We start from the raw sequence: 18,519 nt of genomic DNA on the forward strand, positions 1-18,519 counted from the left end.
AGCGGAATATAATATTTTCTTCAGACTAAACACTTATATAAACACATTACAAAGGATTATGTATGCATCTGAATTAGCAAAAATAAAATTAAACAAAAATACATCATATATTGGAAAATGTGGGCTCTCTTCAATGAAAAGGCCATTGGTGTGTGTGTACAATATATACATTATTTTTATAACATATGCATCATAAGTCATACAATTACAGTGATTCGTACATATAACCATACAATTCAGAAGAAAATGTTTTGCTCATGGGCTTTCACTAGTTATTCTTTGAGTAAATACAATATAGAACTGTGATTTTTTTGTGGAATTTAAGTGTATTATGATTACACAAAGCTCTTTGAATTGACCAGCAAAACAAATAAAATAAGATAATAATTATAGTCCAACTCCAAGCAACCTTCACAATGTTCAGAAACAAGTGTTTTTTCAGAAAACCTTTAATTGTAATTAGAATTAGCATTATGACATAATTCAATGTTTAGTTATATACAGATACAGCAGAAATTTTACATTCCTTTTTTCTTCAAATTGCTCACATTTTTGTACAAGCCAAAAAATATCTGCCAACGTTAATATTCTATCCATGCAAAATATACAGTGTTTTTCAAATTTATAAATTGAAAAGATAAAACAAAGAGGACTTGCGTAACTTTGCCAGCTCCAAAGTGCACACTTGGATTACGGTGATTTGCAAATTAACATCTGCACTCTGTGCCACACAATATAAGCAAAAAAAAAAACAAAGAAAAAAAAAACAAGAAAATTAAGGCCATACCAAGTTGTGCAAAAAAAAAAAAAAAAAAACTTTTCAACAGAATTTAATTCAGTAATGAATGCTTCATCACTTTTTATCTTATTCAGCTTTAGTTCAAAGACCAGATATGTAGTGGAGGGTACTGAAGTATATTAATTTGTAATTAGAAACATGTTTACCCCCATAGTAGAGCTGCATCTGTAATGATATCATGAGGAAATGAACACCAGAGAAACTGTCAAACAAAACCTGGCACATAAAGAGGAAATAATATTAACTTTAAATGAGCGTGAGTTAATCTCTTTTGCTTTCACATGATAATGTGTATGGAGTCCACATTTTATATTGCAAAATCTTTCTTCCCATGAAAATAGTGATTATTTGTCTTAAATTGGGTCATTCTGTCTTAATTTACTCAGTCTGAATAGCTCAATACTTGTTTGCAGTGTGACAGTAGATCTATAGTTTAGTGATAAGCAAAAACTATCTTTGTGGTTTGTGTGTGTGTGTGTGTGTGTGTGTGTTTGTGTATGCATGTTTAGATAAGTTCTAGAATGCTTCACAGAATATGTCAGGCATTAAGACTAATAACTGTTAACTGACACAGGTCAGAGGCATAGAGAATTAGTAGTTACCTTTGTGTGTCTGCATGAATATATGCAGGTGTGCTGGATACACACGTGCAGCATGAATATCACTGTCCACCCCAACACACACACATATGTTCGTATTGCTATACTTGTGAGGACTTCCCATTGAATTACATTCATTCTGTAACCTCTACCCCTAACCCTAACCTCAACCACTACATGCCTAACCTTAACCCTAACCTTAACCTAATTGTAATCCTAGCCCTAATCCTAAATCCTAACCCTAAAACAGCCTCTTGAACTTGTGGGGACCAGCAAAAGGTCCCCACCTTGTGTAATTTTCCTTATCTTCCTATCTTTGTGGGGACATTTGGCTATCACAAAGATAGTAATACATGCCCACACACACACTAACACACACACACACACACACACACACAAACACTTTCATTTCCATTGTTTCAGCTGCTGAACTGCTACTTAAGTGTTCAGGGGAGACATTTGACTAGAAAAATACTATTGATATGTATGCTTTTATAATAGGTCAGTGCATGGGAACAATCCACCACTGTTCTGGAATGAATAAATGGATTGGTTGGAGTGAAATGCAAAATTTTCTGAATATTGAACACAATGTTAGGCACAAACTGTGCTTTTTTCATGGTCACATGACAGTGCAAATGTGAATAATCCATCTAACAGAGCAACACTGCAACAGTGTCAAATGGCAATTTGAGTTTTGGTGCAGCAATAAATTACCCACAAAATGTTTTACTTTCTTGTGGAACAGTTATTGAATGCACATATCGATAGTTTTACCCAAATTGTACAACCATAGTGTTACTTACAATAGATGTTCTTTTTCTAGCTAGGTTTCAACTAAAACATCACAGGTATTGTCTTTCAGATGGTGACACATTGCAAGAGATGCTGGCAGATAAGGTGAAGAAGAAAGAAAAATATATATTTCAGAAAAATTCAGTTAAGATAAATAGATTGTTTTAGAACAACAGGAGAGACCAAGGCTCAGTTATATTTATGTGAAACATGGAAGACATAAATATTGATAAAAATATACAAAATGAAAGCAAACAGAATCGGTAAAGAAAAATATTTATATTTGTCTTACAAGTGTAGCATTTTCCTATTCTATCTTGCAATATCAAGCTAGGAAGACAATGATAACAACTTAGTGAAAATAATTCTTTGGTTTTACAAATAAGCCAGGTGAAAACAACCACTTCAAAACAGAATTTGGCAAATGGTAGGTCCCTGCACATGACAACTGTATAAAATCATGTTTAAACGATTACAATGAGACTGAACTGACTGAAAACAAGTAAGGACAACATTTTATAGTACTGAACTATGGTGGTATTGTATAAACTGTATACTCTCTGGTATAATGAGATTTATGCAGAGTGCATTGCAATGTAAAAAGGCCAAAAATGTAAGCTTATAAACAAAATAGCCAAAAAATTGGAAATATAATATTGCATAAATTTGCCATGCATAGATAAACATAAGTAAAATTTGTCTCATCAATGATCAGAGGATTTAAGAGAATACACTTACAAAATAGTGTTGGGAAAAGCTATTGTGTTCCGATCGTGAAACGAAAGGCCAGTGGTGGCACACATATTTAATCAGAGGGTTTACTCCTCAATCTTTTACGGAAAATCAACATGAAGCACACAACTTTGTATAAACCATTCTGTATCTGGATATGATCATCATTAATGTTCTTCAGACCAATAGTTACTAAATACTAGTGTATTTATTGTATGCAATGTAAGTGAAATGGAACAGATTCACAGACACAGAAAATAATTGCATATTTATATATATATATATATATCAGTAATTGCATAGTAATCCCTTATGAAAAAAGAAATGCAATGGTTTGTGTCCTCTGGCTGTAAAAAAAAAGGTCTCAAGACAGATACTATATGGAATTTTGCTTCTTTTTCCAAGCGGCCCCATTCAGAAAAAAGTGCATTTTGCATTTGGGGCCAATTCTGAAATTGTCAGGAGGTTACCATCTAACCAGACACAGCCTTAATTGTATGAAAGAGTTGTCTTTGCAGGGTTTTGTCTATAGCTTTTTTGACAAGCCTCCTGTTTAACATAAACATCAAATGTGTTAAGTATTTTTAATGTGACTTAAAACAGAATTTTTTTTTTCACAATTATTATTATTATTATTGACCACTGCACCATTTTCCAACATGAATTAATGAAGTATTTTATATCTATGCATGTTAAGTGGTCTGTTCTATTCTGGATACACTTTTTATGTTCAAAATATATTACATTGATACTATGTTTTATTTTTTGTGTTAAACCATTTCTTTATATACACAACTTACACATCATACATGTCAACACAAGATTTCTTTTTCATAAGGGATTGTACATTTGTGCATGTAAGCCTATATACTGATCATCACAATGAGCGGATGAGGTACATTTATGTTATACAAATAGATACAGAAATGGACAACAATTATTATTTTTTTGTTTTTCAGTGAGTTACCATTTTGGAGATTGCAAATCATGACCTAGGCTCTCAGATACAGAATGTTATAAGAGGTGAACAAGCATTAAAAGGTACTAAACTACAGTTATGAGTGAAAATAGCTAGTATATTTTGTAAATATATTTTGGAATTTAATTAGGAGAAATATTCTTGCTTCCTCTTTTTAATACTTCGTAAGAAGCGGGAAATGATCCTTAAATACTGCTTAGCAATGTTACTTCAGATGAATGCATAAATCAAAACAAGGATGGACTGCAAATGTAGAGTGTTTCAACACACACATACACTCGCGCACACACACACCCACCCACACACACACACACACACGCACACACACACGATGTAACTTGGCACAGCAATAAATAAAAGTAAGAATGGCCAAACACGTACATAGACAACTGCTATAATGAACAGTATGTTTGATCAACATTCATCAAGGCTCCATCTTGTTACTGATCTCATCCACCCAAACCCACAAAATCTTTGCAGTTTTGGCCGGGGATTGGGGGAAAGCATTGACAAGTGCTCATGATACACATATTGAAGCAAATTTATATATATATATATATATATGACACGCGACCAGTCGTCTTTTGCATCACTTTATTGTTGGAAGCGCCAACCTGCCTCAGAATCTTTAAAAATCCTCTATTTCCAATAGACTTGCCTTGAAGAAATACTTTATATGTACTATATTACAGTGCTGTAGGTTTTGCCCTTTTTATTCTTGTAAAGCAGGGTTTGTCTTGGAAGAGCATCTCCTTCACTTCAGATACATTTTTTTCTCCCACCAGGTTAGAAGTTCTTCAGTGTTTTGTAAGTCTAATATTTACTTTTTTAAAATTTTCTTTTGTAAATATATTGCCACATTCATATTTCATGCATTTTACTGCATTGCTATTGCACAAGTCCGGATTATTCAGGAAAAAAAGGGGAGGAAAAGAAGAAGAAAAAGTAAAACCCCACGATAAATATTGATAAATACCTCTGCCAAGGAATTGCCACTGGAAAGCAAATGAGCGTGGACGAAGGCGGAGCAGGAGGGGAGGGGACAGACGGCGAGGTGGGCGGGTCGAGGGGGGGGAGGCGGACAGGCTGTGTTTTCCTCTCTTCAGTGTTTACTGCTTATGCACGTCTTCGCTGCGTATTATCTTGTATATGATCCAGTAGAAAATATTGAAAATGAGGAAGACGAGGGGGAAGGCCACGCGGGAAACCGTGTCGATTCTCTTGGCGCGGCCGATGAAGAGCTTGCGCATCTCCTCCACGGTCTTCTCCGCCGGGTTGGCGGAGGCGGGGGCGTTGTTGTTGTTGCCCTTGATGGCCATGCCATCCTTGGCCTGCAGGCAAGCTGGGCCCATGCCATAGGCGGCGAAGCTGAAACGGCCCTCCCCAGCCTCGTCCTCCTGCAACACAGCGCAATATTCAATCTGTCAGGGATCGAGAAGCCATTATCTATTTAACACCTCCCGGCTCCTCGCTCCTTCACACACATTTAAGAGCCGCGCGCAGTGAAGAGCGGGGCTCACGCTAGGCCATAAATGCAGCACCGCCATCCCTCTCGTACATCCTAGTCCTGAAGGGCTACACAGACTTCAAGCTTTCATTTCAGCCAGGCACTTAAACACCTGATACCACTCATTTATTGAATGTATTTGCTCTCTCTCCCAAGTTCTCATAGCAGGAGTGCATCAAAGTGAATTGAAGAACCTGCTGGAAACCAATCTGCCAGGACTGTAATTGAGTAAATTTGCTGTAGGGGCTAGGCTAAGTTTCAGTATGCAAAGAAACAACATCCTGTAGCATTAGAGGTTTGTTCTTAGAACATTATACCAGCTAATTGGCCTGATCAGACTATCCACATCAATACTGTGATTAAAATAAGATGAAAAAAAGCCATGCAAACAGGTAGGATTGATTAATCGTCTCATGTTTGAGGTAAGAACCTTAATCAAAACCAAAAGCTACATTAATTGTGTCTGGCAAAGTAGAAGTGAATGGATTGGAAGCGTTTACCAGAAAATATTTGTCAGCTGAAACAAGCATAAGATTAGTTTTGTTCAATAGATGGACAGTTATTTTTCTCCTTTGCACTTTCATTCTTTCCATTAACAAATGTTTTGAGCTTCAACATTTTATACGATTGTTCGCTGAACATGTATCTATATCATAACCCAAATGACATAAAGTTAATTGCATTTCTGCATAGAATAATATTTCTGGACATAAAGGTTTTTTATGGTTGCTGCATTGGGCGCTCCTCCACACACGATCCGGACCTCTGCTCTTTAAACTCACATCACATTTCTGAGATAGGAGAAAGAAAAAAAAGGAGGGAGCTGACATTTACTAAATTAAGAGCTACCTCCTTTAGCAACAAACAGCCATTTTTAGATTCCCTGTCCTCTTTCCGTCCTTGTCTTTATGCCTCCCCATTTATAACCGTTAATGTGCAGGGGTGGTGGTGGGGGTAGTGAGGTTGAGTACGAGAACACGCAAAAATAGAGCAGGGAAACCAGGGTTCCCCTCCTCCCTATGTCTGCGTAGATTGTACGTAGATCTGATTAGGGGAGACTCTGACCTTCGCCTGTCCTTCAGAGGGACCGAATCGCCATTTGTACCCTATTACGGATGCTCCACTTTATTCCCCCACCGAATGATTAATGCTCCCGGCCTGAGACGTGACGAGGCTCGGCAAAGAGGGACAAAGGTGCCGTTCGCCTTCTCCTCGAATTACCCCCGCATCATCCAGACCCGATTCATCACCCCCCCCCCCCCCCCACACCCCTCCTAATTAAGAACTCACCCATTAATGCACTGCGGAAGTCACGACTCCCGCTCTGTATTGTGTGCGGGAGAAAAATAGCAGGAGAACGGCGGAGGAATCGAGCCGTGCCCTTCAAGCGGCTCGCAGAAAGCAATTCGCCGCCGGCCATCAGAATGCAGATCACTCTTCCATTTGCAAGTCTGAGAGAGGCAGCGTCGAACGCTGTTCCCCCAGACCTCTTGGCTCTTTCATCCATCACGTTTTCGCTCGTGATTGATGCATTTATATCTTTTACTGCGCGGATTTGATTAATGGGAAAGATTAAAAGGCTCCGTAATGAGAAATAGTTTCGTGCCTCTCCCTTAAATTCTCAAAACACGTTGGTCATGCAAGCCGTCTGGCGCCCCATGTATAGAAACTGACGAAAAGCATAATTCTGTTTGCTGGGTGCCATACCTGTTTCATCCTCTCTGTCATAACACATCTTCGGTTATTACCATTATAATTTTGACATGAAATATGGCTTTGTCTTGTGTTACATAGAACAATATGCCCAGCAAATATATTTATTTTCCTAATGCATTCCTTCCTCCCCGAAGCACGTACCAAGACTCAACAGGATATGAAATATTAAACTGTTTTTATTTATTTTTTTTCTAATGTGAAACCAATGACAGTGATAAGTGTGCTGTGGCAATGGGCATGCAGAGTAAATTAGAAAAATCAATGTCTTCTAATCTGCCATATTTCATAAGTATTCTTTTCCCGAGGCCATTTTTCTGGGTTTAGGGAGTTGTATTGAGAAAGAGAGAGTGTGTTGTACCTTAGACACTCATGTGTGTGATAGCCTTGAGTTTTTTTTGTATTTTTGGTCTCTTTTTTTCATTGTTTTCTACTAAACACACATAACAAAAACTGTTAGAGGAGGCTGCTGAATTCAAGATATTGGCCCCACATTGAAAATATGTTTGAATGAGGCCTAGCTTAGTGTAGAATAGTGCTGAGTAAAATGAGTTAATTCTACACTAGTCCCATAGGGACCAAATTTTTACACTGTAAGATTTGATTTAACAGTGAATATTTTACAGTGTGTTTATGAGACTGAGGTCATCTAAGCTACTCAAATATACACAGTTATATCCTTGAATAAGGAACTTAACCTGATTCAGTTCTTGCAGTATATCTAGCGTATAGCAATAGTGTTTGAACATACAAGTTATGTAATTTATAATAAACCCTAATATCAAAAACAATAACAAAAATATATTGATATTGAGCAGATAGATTTGCTGAGGAATCAACATAGCATTCTGCTACTGTAAAACATTTCTGTTCCCTCAACCCCAGTCATCCTTCCTTGTAATCATTAGTGCCTCTTACACAGTGTGACAACCCAGATTATGACTTCAAGGGGAAAAAAAGAAAAGTCTTGTGAAAGTCTACCCTGAAGTAGCAGTATTCTCTAATGAGCTGATTAATCAATCAAGGGCCTTTCTCTAATGAGCTCTTGTCATTGTTCAACACTGTTCAACAGAAAATGGAGCCAAGAGGTCATGTGATTTTACCTAGTCACTAATATGTCCCTGGATTTCTGTTGCAAAATGTTGCAAAAGAAAAAAAAGGATATCTAGAAGCAAATATTCTGACAACAAAGGATATCGAGAAGCAGACAAAAAAAAAAAACAAAAAAAAACAAACACACACACACAAAAAAAAAAAAAAAAAAAAAAAACAGCTGCATTCCTGATCAAGATCAACTAGGTTTCCTCATTTGTGTCCTGTCTAAACCTTTCTAGATGGGACATAAATAGAACCTGCCAAATACAGAGCACACTATTTTGAAACACGTCATTGTTATTCTGAGATGATGGCTGTCTCATTTCCAGGGGGATCTGAGGATGTGTTCACATCCTCAGTATATCTCCTGTATATTTACTGCATTTTCCACAATAACACATTTCCCTGTTGATTCTCTCATTATATTACCACTTATTTATTTCATTCTGCACATGGGCAAGAAGTCATGAATAGATTTTTTTCCCCACCGAAATTTATTTAGTTCAATGCTGTTTAATTCATGCAATTATTCAAGTGTAACATTTTTATTCTGCAGTCCATTTTATTACGATTTTCACATAGGGAAGATTAAAAGCTTTCATTTTGCCAATATAAATGTTAATTTCTGCAATATTTAATTAATGTTAACTGCTTGTGTTTGGTCCTCTTCCACACCATCCTGTTTAACCAATTGATTGGAAGCCTGCATTTCTTAACACTGACCAATAGAGAGAGCTAGAGGCACTATTCTTTTGCTTGAGACCAATCTCTCTTTTGAGGGAAGTCAGGCAAAAAAAAAAAAAAAAGACTAATGTGCTTTAATAATAGCGGGATACGTGTGTCAATATCCACAGCAGTCAGTTGAACGATAGCTTCTAGGAGTTCTAATGTGTTTTTCTGTACCTTTTTTCCAAGCTGGCTATCAGCAGTGGCCGAAGCCGTTCATTTTGAAAAGGTCAGTTGCCAAGGAGGTAACTAAAAATTGTGTAGTTGTCCTCTGGGACCCCCCCCCCCCCCCCCCCCCACCACCAATTTAATTAGGGGAGGAAGGAGTGTAGGGAAGGAAGGGATTTATTCTGGATGTGCTTAAATGGTAATGTCAATGCAGTTCCGAGAGACAACTTCCAAAGGTTGCTGATTAAGAACTGATGAAATGCTGGTGCTGGGATCTAGAAAATGGCAAATAATAATGTTGAATTTTAAAGGCCATCTGCATGCTTCTTTAAATATGTATATGCACATATCATTCAGCCAGCAGAGTGAAATAAAGGTGATTGAACTGGACAACCAGAGTGGTAATCTACACTGTTAGACACTGTTGTACTACCCTTAATTAAACTGCTTAAACTGAATTTCTTCAGAAACACACATAACATGCAAAATATAAACGTTGTTAGTAAAACTCAGCTGAATCCATATGCAATGCATTTTCAATTATTTTGTTTTTGCAAATATCATTTTATGCACAGACCACAGTCATTGGCATACTGGATTCAGATCATGTTTCAGGTTTCCTTCTAAAAAAACCCAGTTCTCAAGGGGGTGCGGGGGTTTAGGAAGTAATCATCATTTTAATCATTTTAATAATTACAGCCTAATACTTAACTACATCATTCCACTGGGTGTTAACTGCAATCTCAAGAAACTTTTGAGAGTGATACTGAATGTGTACCATGGTTATTTATAACTGACAGTTGGATTTAGTACCGCTGCTCTGTCCCTTAAGCTGTGGGTGTATGCCGCCATTAGGATAAGCATTTGCTTGTCAGCATTTCTGCATTGACCTGGAGCCTAGGGATTGTAGACTAATAAACCTTCACCCATTACAGGCAACTAGAGGAATTTGAGGATTGCAAGAATGGGAGTTGGGATTAATTTTTTTTTTTTTTTAGAGTTTAAAATAAGGTAAATACAGTCCAGGAGAGTCAAATCAGCACAGTGAGACACATGACAGGGAGCTTATACAATGTTTGTGTTGGTTTCTGCTCTGCAGGACAGCACTGGCCTTATATGTCATATTCCACCCAATCCACATGGGTGCCACATCTCCTAAAGCCTGGCAGGTTTATATCTTATTCAATAAAATGGCTTTGAATTTATAATCTCATGGGGGAGGGCAAACATGATTGATTAAATACATTGAGCTGAACCGTTTGGCGAAGGCACACAGTTCTGCAAATAAGCTTGTTGGCATAAACAACAGATTTCAGGACATGCTTTGCTGTGATCTGAGTATCTCTGGGGAGCATGTAGCTTCGCAGGCTACCTCAAGAGAAACAAATTGAACATCTGACAGCTTGTGCAATATCCGCTGAACAAAACTGTAAAAAGCTAAAGGTCTGGGGTCGGCAAGAAAACGTTGGCAAAGGCAGCTGCTGAAATATGCCACTTGACAGGTGTTTTGATTGAAAGAAGCTCAGCAAACAACTTGTAAATCGCATGCTATGAATATTTCAACGTGCATTTAAGAGCGTTGGCTGCAGCTCGGGAACAGAGAGAAACACCGCAACTTTGAAACGGGGAATTCTGGGAGAACATACTGCTTTGAATGAGCGAGTAAGTCTTGTCGCATTGCAGTTACGTTGATGATTGATGTTTGATTGAGCAGTCGACATTTAGTCAAAGTTTTCCTGATATTGTGGCAGCTTGTTCACTGTGCATACAACAGAAGCCTGCTTTATATTACACTACACAGCCCAAGCTGAGAGAAGACAGGCCCTTCTTTCGCTACACTGGCAGTCATTGGCTGTCCATGCCAATACCTTCCTGTGAGGAAGTTTTCTAAGTTAAGACATATTTGTCACACTATAGCATCAAAAAGGTTGGGTCTTTGTGTTCCTGATATTGACTTTTTAACTCCTGGATGTCACTGTTGTAGATAATGCACACAGGAGGCTTATCCTCTTTTCAGTTATACGCATAATATATTTGCATGCTAAAAAATGGCAGAAAAAGCTAATGAGATTAGACTGCATTCTAGACTATGAATATGAATGCAAACATTCTACAAAATGGCTTGATCAAACACTATACTGATTATTTAAATAATGAAGTTTAAATTATAGAAAAAGCAAAACAAATTATGTAAATGTTTGCAATAAACCAATAGTGCGCTGCAGAGAGGATAATAGGTATATCAAATGGAATGGTAGCAGTTCCATAAAAATGACGCCCAGCAAACCGATAAAAAACCATTTTGGCTGATAACGTTCCTTTAAATGATATTATTCTTTTAACGGGTATGGGAGAAAAAGAGGTAAAGCATATCAAGAAGGAAAATATATATTAAAAAGCAGGTTCTCAAAAATTGCTTGTAGACCCATCTCAGAAAAAAAGTATTTTGTATAATATACAGAAAGAAATAATCAATACAAAAAAGAATGATCACAAGGGACTACAATGAATTCAAAACAAGAACTTATTGCAATGATTATGAAGTGCTGAGAAGCCGTTTACACATCATATTGTGCCTCTGAGAAAAAAAAGAACCAGTCTGTTTTTGACACTGGTATTTTCATGAGCTTGAAAGCTCAGTGGTTATTTTTTACTTGGCGACATAAGTAGAATGCTGAGATTAATAATGTACATACTATGTCTTACCTTTATCCTGTGCAAATACATGCAAATAAATCTGTTTATATGTGCCAAAATCAACAATCTCCTTTATTCCAGTGTAATTATAATAATTATATATTATTACTACTACTATTTACATCTCAGTGTTTTCACTGTAACAGTGTAGAAATTGCTCAAGAGCGATATACGTCAAAGCAACTTCAATTTTAGTACTCTAACCACAGTTGCAAGCTGCCATGAATATAATTATTGCAATATGCAATTAGCGTGAGAACAATTATTTGGTATGTCATATATTTTACTGAAGTGAATTGAAGTCTCACACTGTCCAAATGTGTTTTAATTTATTTTTCAATCCATCTATGTAAGTCAATTTTTTCTCTATCTGAAGTTTATGTCATTCAATGGTCTTTGTTGGTTAGATTTGGTTAAAATGAGAGCAAACATACTGGAATGGAAAATTGACATCATGTTTGTCTTGTGCATGAGCGTTGTCTTGACTACTTACAAGGTTTGTTTACATGCATTATATTATCACTAGCTGTAATATTTACATTTTCTCATGGTCTTATTTTTACAATAATGTAGATGCATGGTCACACTGAGTAACTTTACCCAAGCCAATTCATGATAATAGAAAACAGTGGCACAGGACATACATAAAATATACAACCTTCGTAACGTTTTGAAAGCAATATGCTGTTGTCATGGCCATATACTGACTAATGTAAGGCCTGTAGACTTGTACACTGGTGATATAGCTCAAACAATAGAAAGCTAAATGCAATATTGATGATGGACATACGTGGAAATGGAATTTATACGAGGGGTCCATACAAAGTACTCTGTAGTATGGACTCTAGACAGGTTTTAAAAAAGCATTGCACCCACTCTTCCTACACTGCTCTTGAACACAAATATCGTTATATATATATATATATATATATATATATGTATATATATATATATACATATATGTATATATATGGGCTGTGACCGACACAGTCTGAAGCTCTTTCAGTCACGGCAATAATCTATATCAGCGCGTACTCCACTGTTGTCACACCATGATTATTTTTGATTACCAGCTCAATCGACGATCAACACATCAACTTTCGCTGAACGTGCAACGGCAAAAGCATTTTCTTTGGTGATATATGAATGATTGCTTTCGGCCTAGCGACAGGGAGAAGAGAGAGATATAGGTACCACCTACACAGCCTGCTATTTGCCAGCGTCAGCATGATTATCATAGTTGTGTACCAATCCAGAAGGTATATTGCAGAGTGGGAAAAGAGATTCAAAACAACACAATGGTGGTATCACCCAGCAGTTATAGAGAACTTTAAATAGATTCGGAAATGTATTTCATTTCATCCATAATTTAGTCATTCAGTTTCATTTTGTAAATGACTACAGGCCCTCCTATTAAGGATTCCCACACAAATGTAGTTGTTCTCACTAATTAAAATGAGGTAATGTGGGGTCATGGCACAGATGATTGCTCAGCACCCAGAATGTAGCCATGCAGAAAGGTCCCGAAGCATGCTGGGAGTGGGAGGGGTGCCGTTCACCTTGAGGTGTCGTCTCCTCCTCCGGAAGCGCAGCAGCTCCTTGTGTTGCCGGGCGATGAAATTGACGGCGGCATACTCCAGCAGCGCAGAGAACACAAAGAGCAGGCACACCGCCATCCAGATGTCAATGGCTTTCACATAGGAGACCTGTGACAGAGCAGACACCAATTCAAAAACATTGAAACTAGGTCCAAGGCAAGGCCTGCTACACCAAAAGAAATAGGACATTTAATCAAATAAGATACAGCATCCACCTTTGACAATAAAAAATGAGCAATGACTTTATTTATAATACTCATGGGGGAAAACCCCAATTATTGGAAACACATTAGACTATGCTAAAATAATTAATGCTTAGTGAAACATTAACAATAGCACTACACTTCCTTAAAATTACATTATAGATTTTTTCCCAGTATTAATAAATAAGAGACAGTATTATATATCGTAAAGCAGCCAGGGTTTCCAAAGAAATGCCGTGCAAGATTACAATTTACATTGATTCTAAGGGACAAACCCCATCTCTCATGGACACACCATCTCAGAATTGTACATTGTATCCATTTATACCTTTTTCCCATAGTCTGACCCTGGAATCCTTCTAATAAAAAATTAATTCCTCAATATTTATGAATGTAAACTTACAATTAATTGTGTATTTTAAATTGTCTATCATATGAGGACCAATGATTATTAAGCATTTATGAATGCACCATAACTTGTGTGAATGTGAATGTAATAAACCTAAGGGACAATTACTTATTCTAAGGATGAGGGTAATGTCCTTTGTCTTTAGCATATGACATTACATTTAGAAAAATAGTAATACCTCCTTAAATTCTTTTACTTGCTTTTTTAAAAATGACTGATAGTATGTCAGTTCAATATTATTTACATATCTTTTTTTATGTGTATTGGTGTGATGCATTCTTTTGATGTCATCACATCTCCCTGTGTAAGAACTGCTGGCTCACCTAAATGTTAAGACCAAACCTCTAGCCAAGCAAATGCAGTACAGCAGGACAAAGAAAGTATTCATGCATACAGAATATATTGCATAACTGATGCCGTGTACATGAGTTACAGATCTTCAACGTAAACTGTAGTTTGGACAAGTGCCTGTCTCTGGAGATGTCCTACACTATATGTACAGATAGGCCAATGTTCTGGCATGTTTCCTCGGCATTATGCTATTTTTTCATCACTGTTTTAAAAACGACAGTTTCCAGGTAAACCTTGGACAACAGAAGATTCAGCACATCTTGAACAACAGAAGAATGCCACTGAAACTGCAGGTTTGTATCACAAGAATAATGTAGTTTAACATAATGCATTGTGATAACACAAATTATCTTCATCAAATGTTACAGGATTTTAATAATTAGGAATAGGCATTGAAAGTGTATGATTGGTGGTAGAGAGATGCACTTTTATAATGCTTCCAGGTTTGCAAACCTGACATTTGTGAAAATCAGCTGTGGACATGTACACAATTAAGGGAGTTCAGGGTTCTGATGAATTACATGGCTAAAAGTGACAAATGTATTTTTATGTCACAGAATATTCAAGGTATTTCGAATAGAATGTTTATGTGATGTCTTATTCAGAATTGTTGAATATTGTGACCAATGATGGAATATTAGACTACGTGTATTTATATTGGTTATGAATTTTAATTAGTATTAGTATCATGGCTTTAATTTGACCCTATAATTAAGAAAACATATCTGTGGAGGAGATGGCCATAGCTGAAATTCAGAACGGAAGCACAACATGTCCTATGTGGGGGGTAGAGGGATAAAGAATTTAAAGTGTAAATAAAGTTTGTCATAACTTCATTCTGTTTGCATTGTGTTAGTTGTGACAGAAGTAGTACTGAACCATCACAAATGAATTTAGTGTCATTGTTGTGTCAAGAAAAGCCATTCATTCACAGACAGAGCAGTCCTTCTGTGTGGAACTGGGCCGACTCTTCTCTTTGGCTGAGGCTCACTTCATTTGACAGGTCAGTGACCACTACGGCTGCGGAAGGCAATTTAGGTGGCGTTACACAAAACACGGTTCAGAAGACATCATTTAAATGATGAAATTCGCTGGCCTGAGACAGCTCTGGAGAGAGGGCTGGCCCGACATCTCTTCCCTGGTGCTTATTTCCCAAGGCCAGGCCGACATGAGAGGTTCGGAATTTCTTTGATTACCTCCAGCACTTCTGTAAGTACTTATATTTCTCACCCTCAACCCCCCCCTCCCCCCCCACTCCCCTCCAAAAAAAAAAAGAAATTAAAATAAAATATTAAAACACCTATAATACTTTAATCTATACCTTTAGCGAATTTGCTAGCCCCAAACCATGCCTCTGTATGGGATCAAGCAGATAGGATAAAAGCAAGATTTGATTACATTTGATACAACAGATCTGTCCTTTGGAATCTGTGGATTAAGGGAAGCTCAAGGACCAATGCAAGTAAATGGCGTACTATTTGACCTCTCGCTCTCGCTCCTTGACCCCCCACTGCAAGGCCTCTTAGCCACAGAGGACAGTGGGGGTATACCTAGTCTGAGCTGTAGTGTGTGATCATTACTGCGACAGCTGAACTGCACAGGAATCATGGTTCACTTGTCCATTTTTCAGAGCACGCAAATCACCCTTCATATCAGCGAATAAAATGTAGGGATGCTTTCCGATGATGTAATTAAGCACACACACACAGACACACAGACACACACACACACACACATCTCTCTCACCTTAGGCAGTGAGGCTCTGGAGCCTGAGCTCTGAGTGGTCATGGTCAGCACAGTGGTGATGCCCAGTCCCACTCGTGCTGGAGCGGCGTCCATGTTGATCCAGAAGGACACCCAGGACAGGATGACGATCAGAAGGCTGGGGATGTACATCTGGATCAGGTAGTATCCCATCTGCCTCTCCAGGTGGAACCGGGCTTCAATGCAGGTGAACTTCCCTGGCAATACAGAAGAGGAAGCGTTGGTCTGAGTAGGACAAGAGAGAAATGTGTAGAGGCCACAAAGATTTTCTTTTTCATTTATTCTTTGAATGACAATAGCATTCAACTATTGTTGAAAGTGAATATAAAGCTTTTTCCCGGCTCGGTGCACGCATGTGTGTGTGTGTGTGTGTAGTCATAGAATGTATTGTAAAATTCCCTGTATTAGTTCACTCTGTGCTTGTATAAGCTCAGACAATAAAGCCAAATTCACTTTCCATGAAAACTCATTTTCCATTTGACTGGCTTGTGCTTGGACAGTCTCCTGACATTTTCTTTCTTCCACCGGAGACCAGAAAAAAAGAAAAAAAAAGTCCTTGGTGTCTCAACCTTGCAAAGAATGGCAATATTCTAAGCAGATGGTTATCTCACTTAATCTGGCATGCACTGTATCCGAATCCATTACATTAATCCTCATGTAAACTATCCATGTTAGGCCAGTTGGAATAGTAAGAAATGACATCAGGAACATCTGAGTCAAGACACACAATATGCACATGTTTTTATTGTTATTATTTAAATTTTGAATTGAATTGCATTCCTCTTTTTTTAGTTATATCATTCTAATATCATCTATCTTTCTAAAAAGCTTTTTGCATGCGATGCTAACATAAAAGGACCAAAATGAGTTTTTTTGTTGTTATGCTAATGCTCTGAGATGAACAATGTTTCACTGTGCTAAACGCCGTTTCATCCATTTAATCAGCTTATATCTATTCAAGACAGCTGTCTCTGCCACGACTTTCAATTCGATTAAATTTAACCACAAAGCATTGTTTTGGAAGAAAACAAGCTGTTTTATTCATGATTGATTTATAGCCGCAATGCACTTGGAGGCTTTTAACATGTTGGGAGAGAACTTGTGATTTATTTATTTATTTAGCTATCTATTTTCTTACTGGAAAAACTGAAGAAGTTTACCACTCAAACTAATGTTGCACGAGCGTGAAACTGCATTGCACCAGCAGCACAGTAATCGATGTCACGTTCAGCGTCTGAGCCACTCCGAAGGGAAGGAGGGGAGGAGAATTAAAACGGATAACAGAGGCTGCGGAGCGTAGAGGGACCGCAGAGCCAAGAAGCGTTCTCTTCAGCTCACTGGATCGATAGACTGCCGTTAATACGCTTTAGAAAAAATGACACTTGGACGGTCACGGAGGGCTTGATCGCGAAGCGGCGCGCGCAGTGCAGTGTGGCCGCTGACGAGGGATAGCTCTGCGGAGCGAACCGCGAGGAGGAGAACCCCCCCCCCCCCCCCGCCCAGGGGAGACCTCGCCGATGCTCACTAACCCAAAGACAGCCCAGCCCATCCGACCGAGCGGCCAGGGCAACAGACTGCACCATTCTGCGCTCGCTGATCACATGACCGCGGCGCAGACCGAGCCAGGTTGCTACCTGCGAACCGCGCTACATGCTACATCGCCACGCTAGACAGCATCTGTAAGCCTGTCATAGCTGGAAGCGGAACAGTAGCGTACAAATTTCAGTAGCGAGGGAAAAAAAAAAATATATTCTGTTGCTCACTCTGGTAATACGATGCTCTCTGCGCTTTCACTGGAGCTGACTGTGGCCTGCTTGGATGTACTATAACATCAGTTTGTAGATATTCAATTAGCACACTCTCACAACCGAGATATTCAAGAATGCGTTCTGTTTTGAATTTCATTAAATCATTTCTGTAGCTTTTAGAGTTAATGTTCAACACAGCCATGGTAGCATTACTCTGAATGTTAATTTCGTCCCTGGGAGGCATGGTCCCATCTCACAACAACAGCATTTATAGGTGAAATAACAAGTGCAGCACTGTTTCACGAATTTATTCCCTGATCTATTTGTTGGGTTATTGCTTTTTGTATTATGGCTACAATTCTTGGAAAACACCACAAAGCATTTACCAAGTCCACTACAAAAGGTCAAAATATCCATGTCTGCATTATGAAATATTGGCTATTGGCTGTTCTAAAGCTGTTAAAAATATATGGTAATTCATTTTTATCTACATCTATTTTGATATATTACATGTAAAAGGCACTGTAATCAATCCCTTACTTCCTAATCCAGTATTTTAGCTTTTAAATGCTTAAATTGCCACACTACTGTACTTTCATGTTCATATGAATTCATATTAATATTTACGAAAAAACA

General features: G+C 38.0%; 1 protein-coding gene across 2 annotated transcripts in view; it reads right to left on the minus strand.

The window, feature by feature from the left end:
* Positions 1–431: 431 nt before the first annotated feature.
* Positions 432–18,519, minus strand: part of glra1 (glycine receptor, alpha 1) — a 57,193-nt gene continuing 39,105 nt past the window's right edge. For both annotated transcript variants that reach the window (XM_035407448.1, XM_035407449.1), the window contains 3 exons: positions 16,118–16,332; positions 13,370–13,516; positions 432–5,301 (listed from right to left, as the gene is read on the minus strand). In XM_035407448.1, coding sequence (XP_035263339.1) covers positions 5,014–5,301; positions 13,370–13,516; positions 16,118–16,332 — 650 coding nt within the window. In that variant the 3' untranslated portion in view covers positions 432–5,013. The remainder of the gene's footprint in view (positions 5,302–13,369; positions 13,517–16,117; positions 16,333–18,519) is intronic.

The sequence above is a fragment of the Anguilla anguilla genome, chromosome 3 (genome assembly GCF_013347855.1).
Source record: "Anguilla anguilla isolate fAngAng1 chromosome 3, fAngAng1.pri, whole genome shotgun sequence".
In the NCBI taxonomy this organism is placed as follows: domain Eukaryota; kingdom Metazoa; phylum Chordata; class Actinopteri; order Anguilliformes; family Anguillidae; genus Anguilla; species Anguilla anguilla.